The sequence below is a fragment of the Dendropsophus ebraccatus genome, chromosome 2 (genome assembly GCF_027789765.1).
Source record: "Dendropsophus ebraccatus isolate aDenEbr1 chromosome 2, aDenEbr1.pat, whole genome shotgun sequence".
NCBI lineage: Eukaryota > Metazoa > Chordata > Amphibia > Anura > Hylidae > Dendropsophus > Dendropsophus ebraccatus.
In genome coordinates this window covers 295,993-308,666 of record NC_091455.1, presented here as the reverse complement: position 1 = coordinate 308,666, position 12,674 = coordinate 295,993, and the positions used below count along the sequence as shown (strand labels likewise).

The following is a 12,674-nucleotide window of genomic DNA, read 5'->3' as shown; positions in this document are numbered from 1 at the left end:
TGGTTTGACAGCTTCTGTCCTTAGTAAAACCATGCTGGTTATCACTTATAATACTATTAGCCACTACATATTCCTGGATGTAGTCCTTTATAAGCCCCTCAAATAGTTTCCCCACAATGGACGTTAAGCTTACGGGTCTATAGTTACCTGGGGAAGTTCGAGAGCCCTTTTTGAAGATCGGCATTACATTTGCCTTACGCCAGTCCCTCGGCACAATACCAGTAAGCAAAGAATCACGGAATATTTCATACAAGGGTAGTGAAATTACAGAACTGAGTTCCCTAAGAACTCTGGGGTGCAATCCATCAGGCCCTGGAGCTTTGGTTACATTGAGTTTGTTTAATTTATCTTGGACCATATCTATAGTAAACCAGTTCAGTACATTACATGTGTTAGCAGCACTGGCCCCACCCACCTCAGTACTGGCCCCACCCACCACAGCTCCATCCTCTTTTGTATATACAGAACTGAAGAACCCATTAAGTAACTCAGCTTTCTCCTGATCCCCAGTTATTACCTCCCCGTCCCCATTATTTAGGGGTCTACATGCTCTGACCTTGGTTTTTTTGCATTAATATATTTGAAGAATTTTTTTGGGTTTCTTTTGCTTTCTATAGCTACCTGCCTTTCATTGTGAATTTTTGCTGCTTTTATTACATTTTTACAGGTTTTGTTGACTTCTTTGTAATGTTTAAATGCTACAGCTGACCCCTCTGATTTGTACTGTATACAGCTGACCCCTCTGATCTGTACTGTATACAGCTGACCCTCTGATCTGATCTGTATACAGCTGACCCCTCTGATTTGTATTTTTTGAATGCCCCTTTTTTCTCATTTATAGCCCTTCTAACCTCGGTTGTAAGCCATGTGGGATTGGATTTTAACCGTTTATATTTGTTACCCATAGGAATATATTTGGCAGTACAGTTATTTAATGTGGATTTGAAGATTTCCCATTTATTAGCTGTATCCGTATGTGACAGCAGCCGCTCCCAGTCTATGCCCTGAAGTTCTGCCCTTAACCCAGGAAAATTGGCCCTTTTAAAATTAAGGAGTTTTTGCCCTCCCAACATGTTTTTCTTTTCTACACTTTAAGCTAAAAGTCCCAATATTGTGGTCACTATTACCCAGGTGTTCATGGACAGTGACGTCCCCAACCAGCTCAGCGGTGTTAGAAATAACCAGATCCAACAAGGCATCACTTCTAGTCGGCTCCTCCACAAACTGGCCCAGAAAATTATCCTATCCTGCAGGAGGTTAAGAAATTCCCTCCCCTTTGTGGTTTTAGCTGAACCGTGACCCCAATCTATATCTGGGTAGTTGAGGTCCCCCATTACCACTACTGTCCCCTCCCGGGCAGCCCGCTCTATTTGTCTATTCAACTGACCATCTACCTCCTCAGTAATGTTGGGGGGGTCTATAGATTACACCAAGAATAATTTTTTCACTCTTTACCTCCTTCTGTAGTTCTACCCATAATGCTTCCTCATCATCACAGTCATCGCCCACTATTGCATCTTTTACACTCACTTTAATATCACTTCTGACATACAGACATACTCCTCCTCCTGCCCGCCCTGTCCTTATACCATACAGACATACTCCTCCTCCTGCCCACCCTGTCCTTATACCATACAGACATACTCCTCCTCCCCCTGCCCGCCCTGTCCTTATACCATACAGACATACTCCTCCCCCTGCCCACCCTGTCCTTATACCATACAGACATACTCCTCCTCCTCCTCCTGCCCGCCCTGTCCTTATACCATACAGACATACTCCTGCTCCCCTTCTGCCCACCCTGTCCTTATACCATACAGACATACTCCTCCTCCTGCCCACCATGTCCTTATACCATACAGACATACTCCTCCTCCTGCCCACCATGTCCTTATACCATACAGACATACTCCTCCTCCTCCTGCCCACCCTGTCCTTATTCCATACAGACATACTCCTCCTCCCCCTGCCCACCCTGTCCTTATACCATACAGACATACTCCTCCTCCTGCCCATCCTGTCCTTATACCATACAGACATACTCCTCCTCCTGCCCACCCTGTCCTTATACCATACAGACATACTCCTCCTCCTGCCCACCCTGTCCTTATACCATACAGACATACTCCTCCTCCCCCCTGCCCGCCCTGTCCTTATACCATACAGACATACTCCTCCTCCTGCCCGCCCTGTCCTTATACCATACAGACATACTCCTCCTCCTGCCCGCCCTGTCCTTATACCATACAGACATACTCCTCCCCCTGCCCGCCCTGTCCTTATACCATACAGACATACTCCTCCTCCTGCCCGCCCTGTCCTTATACCATACAGACATACTCCTCCTCCCCCCTGCCCGCCCTGTCCTTATACCATACAGACATACTCCTCCTCCCCCCTGCCCGCCCTGTCCTTATACCATACAGACATACTCCTCCCCCTGCCCACCCTGTCCTTATACCATACAGACATACTCCTCCTCCTGCCCACCCTGTCCTTATACCATACAGACATACTCCTCCTCCCCTTCTGCCCACCCGGTCCCTTCTGAACAACGTAAATCCCTGAATATTGACAGCCCAGTCATGTGAGGAGTCCAGCCATGTCTCAGTCACACCAACCACATCAATGGACTCCTCCAGCACCCAGGCCTCCAGCTCCCCCATCTTGCTGGCTAGACTTCTGGCATTAGTAACCATACACTTTATATTAACATCGAGTTTACCCGCTACATTATAAGAAATGGGATTTATTACTGTGCTGTGGCTACAATCATCCCCACTGTTCATCTGCAACATATGGATCTCCCTATGCACTGTTTTTATCCTCCCCCACAGGACCCTTCTCCCTATCCACTGCTCTTATCCTCCCCCCACAGGACCCTTCTCCCTATCCACTGCTCTTATCCTCCCCCCACAGGACCCTTCTCCCTATCCACTGCTCTTATCCCCCCCACAGGACCCTCCTCCCTATCCACTGCTCTTATCCTCCCCCCACAGGACCCTTCTCCCTATCCACTGCTCTTATCCTCCCCCCACAGGACCCTTCTCCCTATCCACTGCTCTTATCCTCCCCCCACAGGACCCTCCTCCCTATCCCCTGCTCTTATCCTCCCACCACAGGACCCTTCTCCCTATGCACTGGTCTTATCCTCCCCCCACAGGACCCTCCTCCCTATCCCCTGCTCTTATCCTCCCACCACAGGACCCTTCTCCCTATCCACTGCTCTTATCCTCCCCCACAGGACCCTTCTCCCTATCCACTGCTCTTATCCTCCCCCCACAGGACCCTTCTCCCTATCCACTGCTCTTATCCTCCCCCCACAGGACCCTTCGCCTCCCTCCTCAATGTTCTGTCCCCTCTCTATCCTATCCACCACTATATTACACACTACATTGTCCTCCCTCCACATCCCTAGTATATAACCCCCTCCACCCCTTCTAGGATTCTCTCCCCCAGCACAGCGGACCCCCTTCCATTAAGGTGCAAATTATCTGCGGAAAACAGATTGTACCCCAATGAAAAGTCAGCCCAGTGCTCTAAAAACCCAAACCCTTCTTCTCTACACCACGACGTGAGCCATGCATTTACCTCCCGCAGCTCCCGCTGTCTTTCCTGCGATGCGCATGGCACAGGCAGTATTCCAGAGATTACCACCTTGGAGGTCCTCCCCTTCAACTTAGCACCTAGTTCTCTAAAATTATTTTTAATAGACCTCCACCTACCTTGTATCCTGTCATTGGTTCACACATGGACCACGACAGCTGGGTCATCCCCAGCCCCCCCCAAGTAATTTATCCACCCTTTCCACCACATGCCGAACCCTGGCACCAGGGAGACAGCAAACCATTCGGTTGAGGCGGTCTTGGCGACAAATTATTCTATCAGTCTTCCTGATTATAGAATCCCCTACAACCACTAGCTGTCTAGGCCTACCTACAATACCATCCCGCCCACTACTAGTTGGACTGTTCCCCCGGCTGTTAGAGAGAACAGGTTCCACTAGAGCTGCCATTTCTGACACGGATGCCCTTGCATCATCACCTAACTTGGCAATTTTGCTTGGGCATATAGTAGGAGAAGTGGCCTTCCTTTTCTTGGATCCCTTACTGGTGCCTCTAACTACATTAACCCAGCTACTTACTTGGGCCTCCTGATCTATATCACCACCCTCCATCTCTAACCCACTAACTTCCTGCTCAGTGAGCCGAAGTTCCCTCTCATGGTGGCCAAGTTCCCTCAGTGTTGCAATATGCTTCTCCAGATCTCTAACTCCAGCTTCTAGATGGGCAACATGCTCCCATCTGTCACAGCGGTCGTCACCCTGGAACTTCTGCTCCAGTTGTGCGTACATGCGGCAGACTGCGCACTGACTGAATCCTTCCATCTCGCCGGCCATCATCCTCAGTGCAACAAAAACAGTGAAAAAGAAAGAGATTCAGCACTTACCAGAACTTGTAACTCCTTCTTTCAACTCCTTTTTTAAACTCCACTTATTTCCAACCACTTGTGAGCAAGCACACACAGTGAGTGCTGAGCCTTGATTTAAGCACCTGAGATCAATTAACCCCACCCCCAGGTGCAGAGCAGACCAGAGAAAAAAAAAACTGTTTGGACCTGTTTAACTAAAAGCAACTATGGCACTAGCTATCTATGCACTGCAGCAATGCACACCACACAATTGCACAAAAACAACAATATATCAGTCACTCCAAACCCACAGAATCACCAACAACTCCTTTTTTAAACTCCACTTATTTCCAACCACTTGTCAGCAAGCACAGTGAGCAAGCAAGTTATTAATGAATAAAGTGACACTGGTCATATTCATAACATTTGTCTCTGTCCTTAAGGCCATTTCAGGCTCTGTCCTTAAGGGGTTAAAGGGAAGAATTTCGCTCTTAAAGGGACCCAGGTCGCTCTTAAAGGGACCCAGGTCGCTCTTAAAGGGACCCAGGTCGCTCTTAAAGGGACCCAGGTCGCTCTTAAAGGGACCCAGGTCGCTCTAAAAGGGACCCAGGTCGCTCTAAAAGGGACCCAGGTCGCTTTTAAAGGGACATATTTCACTCTTAAAGGGACCCAGGTTGCTCTTAAAGGGACCCATTTCGCTCTTAAAGGGACCCAGGTCGCTCTTAAAGGGACCAATTTCACGCTTAAAGGGACCCATTTCACGCTTAACGGGACCCATTTCGCTCTTAAGGGACCCAGATCGCTCTTAAAGGGACCAATTTTCACTCTTAAAGGGACCAATTTCACGCCTAAAGGGACCTATTTCGCTCTTAAAGGGACCCAGATCGCTCTTAAAGGGACCTAGGTCGCTCTTAAAGGGACAAATTTCGCTCGTAAAGGGACACATTTCGCTCTTAAAGGGACCAATTTCACGCTTAAAAGGACCCAGATCGCTGTTAAAGGGACCCATTTCGCTCTTAAAGGGACCCAGGTCGCTCTTAAAGGGACCAATGTCATTTTTAAAGGGACCAATTTCACGCTTAAAGGGACCAATTTCGCTCTTAAAGGGACCCAGGTCGCTCTTAAAGGGACCCAGGTCGCTCTTAAAGGGACCCAGGTCGCTCTTAAAGGGACCCAGGTCGCTCTTAAAGGGACCCAGGTCGCTCTTAAAGGGACCCAGGTCGCTCTAGGGACATTGGTTTCTTTAACAGCGACATGGGTCCCATACCTTTTCGAGTGACTTGAGTCCCTTTAAGAGCAACATGCGTCCCGTCCGTTTAAGAGCAACTTGGGTCCCGTCCCTTTAAGAGCGACTTGGATCCCTTTAAGAGCTACATGGGACCCTTTAACAGCGACTTGGGTCCCATCCCTTTAAGAGCGACTTGGGTCCCTTTAAGAACGACTTGGTTCCTTTTTAAAAACTACTTGGGTCCCTTTAAGAGCGACATGGTTCCCGTCCCTTTAAGGGCGACCTGGGTCCCTTTAATAGCGATCTGGGTAATGGTAAAGATCATTGCTCGGTTACCATGACAATCTTACTCATGTCAGTGAGACAAAATGGTTAAGGACCTTCCATATATTACATCTTCTATTGGCCAATAGTGGACATGTGACTGTGGATGATGTGATACATTGCATGACGAGACCTTAGAGTTCCTATTGGCTGCTATATTTCAGCTATTTGCATATGTGCTGTGATTGGCTGTTAGCAGTTAGAGTGTGGCCATTATTTCCAATGGGCCATTATTTTCTATGGGAAATTTGGGGCCGAGTCTGTGTGTAAAGCGGTTCGGGCTGTATTACGTGCAGAAAATTGGCTGGAAGAAGAAGAAGAATACGGATTACAATATGGGGATTATCAAGCACTATAATTATCATGTGTGAGCGCTGGGGTCAGCTAACTGATCATGCCACGAAGCCCTGTGAATCCAGCCACTCAGATGCTTCCTCAGTTATAGCAACGAAGTGGGATGTATCTTGGTATATTACCCTGGTTTGGCCGGGAACAACAAGGAGTATTTGACACCATTGACCTGAAGTCTCTTTTTTACACGGTAAAAACTCGACCTTTTCTTTTGTGTCTCTGCAGCATAGTCAGGATAGGCTGAAATTCTCGATCCCATACATGTCCAGCTTTCATCTTTACCACTTTCCCTCGCGGATGTAAGAATGACTTCTCTGTCCCGTGAGCACATAAGCTCCAGAATGATAGCTCTAGGCCTACCTCATTGGGGGTATCCTCATTGGGATCCGGTGGGCACGCTCAGCACAATAGAATGACGACAGTTTCCCATTGCCCACCGCTTTTCCCGACCAGTCCTGGATAAACCTCCCTGTGTCTCGGCCCTCAACCCCCTCGGGGAATCCGATCAGTGGGAGATTGGACCTTCTAGCCCTGTCCTCCATATCAGTCACCTTATCGTTTAGGCTTTTGTTACTGATCAGTAGTTCGTCTAGCTCATTCCTCATTTTTGCAGGTTCGTCTTCTGTAGAAGAAATACGGGATTCTGCTTCGGAACATCTGTCCGACTTTCCTTAAGTCTTCCCTAATCAGGGAAACCTCCACCCCCACCCTCAATCCGAGTAGACAGCCCTTCCACCGAAGAGACACATATATTAATAGCATCAAAGATGGCCGATAGAGAGGGACCTTCACTCACGTCCGAGCCACCACTTTGGTCCGCCCTCCTCTCGTGGGTGTGGCCAGAGGGGTTTGCCCCCTTTTTTTGCTAATTGCTGGCGAGGCAAGGTATTTATCCATCTGCCCAGATCCCTTTGAACTGTCTTTATTGGGACTGACTGCCTTCTTGTCATCTTCTCAGGGCTAGATGTCTCTTCTCCAGAGGAGCACCTCACTACTGATTCTTTCCCTTTCCTTTTTCTCCTGCCACCTTTCAGCTTAACCCTTTCCTTTTCCCTATCCAGAAACCGTATCAGTACAAGAAGCTCTTATACTGTGTAATAATATTAGAAGGAAGGATTATAGCAATCGTGAGAAGAGTAAGTCCCAATAGCCAATTCCTTGCAGACTAATGGACAGGTCCTAATGCCCAGTATGTATTATACCCTATTTGGACAATTTTTCAGGTACTACAACCACCAACAGACAGTGACAAGCAAAAAACATGCAATCAGATGAATATAGTTAATTCACACAAGCGCCTAGAAGACTCCAAAGAAGCAACAGACTAAATAGTTCATCGCACTGAGTGTGGATCAAGGGAAAAAAGTTCTGAGCTAATCCGACTAGGAGGCCGAATGGTGAAACCGAAGAGAGAACAATTACAGAGTCTTTTCAGACTCAATTCAGCCAGACAGCTCAGATCCCTGAGGACAAGGCTACACAGGGAGGGGAGATGGGATCAGATGCTTAGTAAGGTTAGGGGAAATGGCTCCTCAAGCAGGAAAGTCAGTAGCTTCCAGGTAGGTGGCCAAAAGCAGAGAATGTGAAGAGTACAACAGATTACCAGAGGCTTTGTCCAATAAACATACAGGAGGGACACACTGAGGCAAAGAGGAGTCTGTATTCTGTTAGTTATGGAGACTCAGTCTGCTTGAATGGCAAAACCACAAGTAACTTTTCAGACAGGGACAAGATGTGGGTCCAAGCTATTAGTAGGATTAATAGTGCGGATTTCACAGGCACCAGACGTAACACTGAACCTCAGACTAGCTGTACTGCAGCAATCTTCAAGAGAGGCAACCAGAGGAAACACTAAGCAGACTAGTCAGTGAGCAGTCAGCACATCAGTTAGTAAACTTTCCCAGAACAGGAGCAGTCAGTACGGAAGGAGAGGAGGAGAGGGAGGGGCACACCAGGGGGGGGAGCACGCCAGGGGGGAGCACACCAGGGGGGGAGCACACCAGGGGGGGAGCACACCAGGGGAGGGCACACCAGAGGGGAGCACGCCAGGGAGGGGCACGCCAGGGAAGGGGACACGCCAGGGGAGGGCACGCCAGGGGGGAGCACGCCAGGGGGGAGCACGCCAGGGGGGAGCACACCAGGGGGAGCACACCAGGGGAGGGGAGGGGCACACCAGGAGAGGGGGGGGGCACACCAGGGGGAAGCACACCAGGGGGAAGCACACCAGGGGGGAGCACACCAGGGAGGGGCACACCAGGGGAGGGAGGGGCACGCCAGGGGAGGGGGGGGCACACCAGGGGAGGGCACACCAGGGGAGGGCACACCAGAGGGGAGCACGCCAGGGGAAGGCACGCCAGGGGAGGGCATGCCAGTGGAGGGCACGCCAGGGGGGAGCACGCCAGGGGGGAGCACGCCAGGGGAGGGCACGCCAGGGGAGGGCACGCCAGGGGAGGGCACGCCAGGGGAGGGCACGCCAGGGGGGAGCACGCCAGGGGAGGGCACGCCAGGGGAGGGCACACCAGGGGGGAGCACACCAGGGGAGGGCACACCAGGGGAGGGCACACCAGGGGGGAGCACGCCAGGGGAGGGCACGCCAGGGGAGGGCACGCCAGGGGAAGGCACGCCAGGGGAGGCCACGCCAGGGGAGGGCACGCCAGGGGAGGGCACGCCAGGGAGGGCACCCCAGGGGAAGGCCACGCCAGGGGAGGGCACGCCAGGGGAGGGCACGCCGGGGAGGGCACCCCAGGGGAAGGCACGCCAGGGGAGGGCACGCCAGGGGGGGGCACGCCAGGGGGGAGCACGCCAGGGGGGAGCACGCCAGGGCGGGGCACACCAGGGGAGGGGAGGGGCACACAGCCCCTAGATGCCAGATAAGCTCCTCACGCACAGCATCAAGACAAACAGGGCTTAGCTCTTAACTGCAGTCCAGGGCTATGAGCCAAGTCCTTGCTCCATAGATAACTCACTGCTCCAACCCCCAGCCCCCCACTATCCCCCTCACACATAGGCAGATACAAGCCTGTCTTCAGTTGGTCTGGGCAGCATGGATTCCTTCTATCATTCCACTCCTCCAGTTGAAATGCTCAGGGTCTCCTGAAGGCAGCTATATAACAGCTATACTTACTGTATCCAGGTCCAGTCTCCTGAAGGCAGCTATATAACAGCTATACTTACTGTATCCAGGTCCAGTCTCCTGAAGGCAGCTATATAACAGCTATACTTACTGTATCCAGGTCCAGTCTCCTGAAGGCTGCTATATAACAGCTATACTTACTGTATCCAGGTCCAGTCTCCTGAAGGCAGCTATATAACAGCTATACTTACTGTATCCAGGTCCAGTCTCCTGGTAGATGCTATATAACAGCTATACTTACTGTATCCAGGTCCAGTCTCCTGAAGGCTGCTATATAACAGCTATACTTACTGTATCCAGGTCCAGTCTCCTGAAGGCAGCTATATACCAGCTATACTTACTGTAACCAGCTCCAGTCTCCTAAAGGCAGCTATATAACAGCTATACTTACTGTATCCAGGTCCAGTCTCCTGATGGCTGCTATATAACAGCTATACTTACTGTATCCAGGTCCAGTCTCCTGAAGGCAGCTATATACCAGCTATACTTACTGTATCCAGGTCCAGTCTCCTGACTGCTATATACCAGCTATACTTACTGTATCCAGGTCCAGTCTCCTGAAGGCAGCTATATACCAGCTATACTTACTGTATCCAGGTCCAGTCTCCTGAAGGCAGCTATATAACAGCTATACTTACTGTATCCAGGTACAGTCTCCTGAAGGCAGCTATATACCAGCTATACTTACTGTATCCAGGTCCAGTCTCCTGAAGGCAGCTATATAACAGCTATACTTACTGTATCCAGGTCCAGTCTCCTGAAGGCAGCTATATACTAGCTATACTTACTGTATCCAGGTCCAGTCTCCTGAAGGCTGCTATATACCAGCTATACTTACTGTATCCAGGTGCAGTCTCCTGATGGCTGCTATATAACAGCTATACTTACTGTATCCAGGTCCAGTCTCCTGAAGGCAGCTATATAACAGCTATACTTACTGTATCCAGGTCCAGTCTCCTGAAGGCAGCTATATAACAGCTATACTTACTGTATCCAGGTCCAGTCTCCTGAAGGCTGCTATATAACAGCTATACTTACTGTATCCAGGTCCAGTCTCCTGAAGGCAGCTATATACCAGCTATACTTACTGTAACCAGCTCCAGTCTCCTAAAGGCAGCTATATAACAGCTATACTTACTGTATCCAGGTCCAGTCTCCTGATGGCTGCTATATAACAGCTATACTTACTGTATCCAGGTCCAGTCTCCTGAAGGCAGCTATATACCAGCTATACTTACTGTATCCAGGTGCAGTCTCCTGACTGCTATATACCAGCTATACTTACTGTATCCAGGTCCGGTCTCCTGAAGGCAGCTATATACCAGCTATACTTACTGTATCCAGGTACAGTCTCCTGAAGGCAGCTATATACCAGCTATACTTACTGTATCCAGGTCCAGTCTCCTGAAGGCAGCTATATAACAGCTATACTTAATGTATCCAGGTACAGTCTCCTGAAGGCAGCTATATACCAGCTATACTTACTGTATCCAGGTCCAGTCTCCTGAAGGCAGCTATATAACAGCTATACTTACTATATCCAGGTCCAGTCTCCTGAAGGCAGCTATATAACAGCTATACTTACTGTATCCAGGTACAGTCGCCTGAAGGCAGCTATATACCAGCTATACTTACTGTATCCAGGTCCAGTCTCCTGAAGGCAGCTATATAACAGCTATACTTACTGTATCCAGGTCCAGTCTCCTGAAGGCAGCTATATACCAGCTATACTTACTGTATCCAGGTCCAGTCTCCTGAAGGCTGCTATATACCAGCTACACTTACTGTATCCAGGTGCAGTCTCCTGATGGCTGATATATAACAGCTATACTTACTGTATCCAGGTCCAGTCTCCTGAAGGCAGCTATATAACAGCTATACTTACTGTATCCAGGTCCAGTCTCCTGAAGGCAGCTATATAACAGCTATACTTACTGTATCCAGGTCCAGTCTCCTGAAGGCTGCTATATAACAGCTATACTTACTGTATCCAGGTCCAGTCTCCTGAAGGCAGCTATATACCAGCTATACTTACTGTAACCAGCTCCAGTCTCCTAAAGGCAGCTATATAACAGCTATACTTACTGTATCCAGGTCCAGTCTCCTGATGGCTGCTATATAACAGCTATACTTACTGTATCCAGGTCCAGTCTCCTGAAGGCAGCTATATACCAGCTATACTTACTGTATCCAGGTCCAGTCTCCTGACTGCTATATACCAGCTATACTTACTGTATCCAGGTCCGGTCTCCTGAAGGCAGCTATATACCAGCTATACTTACTGTAACCAGCTCCAGTCTCCTAAAGGCAGCTATATAACAGCTATACTTACTGTATCCAGGTCCAGTCTCCTGAAGGCTGCTATATAACAGCTATACTTACTGTATCCAGGTCCAGTCTCCTGAAGGCAGCTATATAACAGCTATACTTACTGTATCCAGGTCCAGTCTCCTGACTGCTATATACCAGCTATACTTACTGTATCCATATCCAGGTCCGGTCTCCTGATGGCTGCTATATACCAGCTATACTTACTGTATCCAGGTCCAGTCTCCTGAAGGCTGCTATATAACAGCTGTACTTACTGTATCCAGGTCCAGTCTCCTGACTGCTATATACCAGCTATACTTACTGTATCCAGGTCCAGTCTGCTTACTGCTATATACCAGCTATACTTACTGTATCCAAGTCCAGTCTCCTGACTGCTATATACCAGCTATACTTACTGTATCCAGGTCCAGTCTCCTGACTGCTATATACCAGCTATACTTACTGTATCCAGGTCCGGTCTCCTGATGGCTGCTATATACCAGCTATACTTACTGTATCCAGGTCCGGTCTCCTGATGGCTGCTATATAACAGCTATACTTACTGTATCCAGGTCCGGTCTCCTGATGGCTGCTATATAACAGCTATACTTACTGTATCCAGGTCCGGTCTCCTGATGGCTGCTATATACCAGCTATACTTACTGTAACCAGCTCCAGTCTCCTAAAGGCAGCTATATAACAGCTATACTTACTGTATCCAGGTCCAGTCTCCTGAAGGCTGCTATATAACAGCTATACTTACTGTATCCAGGTCCAGTCTCCTGAAGGCAGCTATATAACAGCTATACTTACTGTATCCAGGTCCAGTCTCCTGACTGCTATATACCAGCTATACTTACTGTATCCATATCCAGGTCCGGTCTCCTGATGGCTGCTATATACCAGCTATACTTACTG

General features: G+C 49.2%; 1 protein-coding gene across 7 annotated transcripts in view; it reads left to right on the top strand.

Moving 5' to 3' along the window:
• WDR97 (WD repeat domain 97) overlaps positions 1 to 12,674 on the top strand; it is a 194,459-nt gene that overhangs the window by 90,827 nt on the left and 90,958 nt on the right. The window contains exon 10 of one of the 7 annotated variants that reach the window (XM_069959756.1): positions 7,537 to 7,665. The exons of the other annotated variants lie outside the window; for them this stretch is intronic. Coding sequence (XP_069815857.1) covers positions 7,537 to 7,641 — 105 coding nt within the window. The 3' untranslated portion in view covers positions 7,642 to 7,665. Of the gene's footprint in view, positions 1 to 7,536; positions 7,666 to 12,674 lie in introns of those variants that run through there. 7 annotated transcript variants of the gene reach the window in all.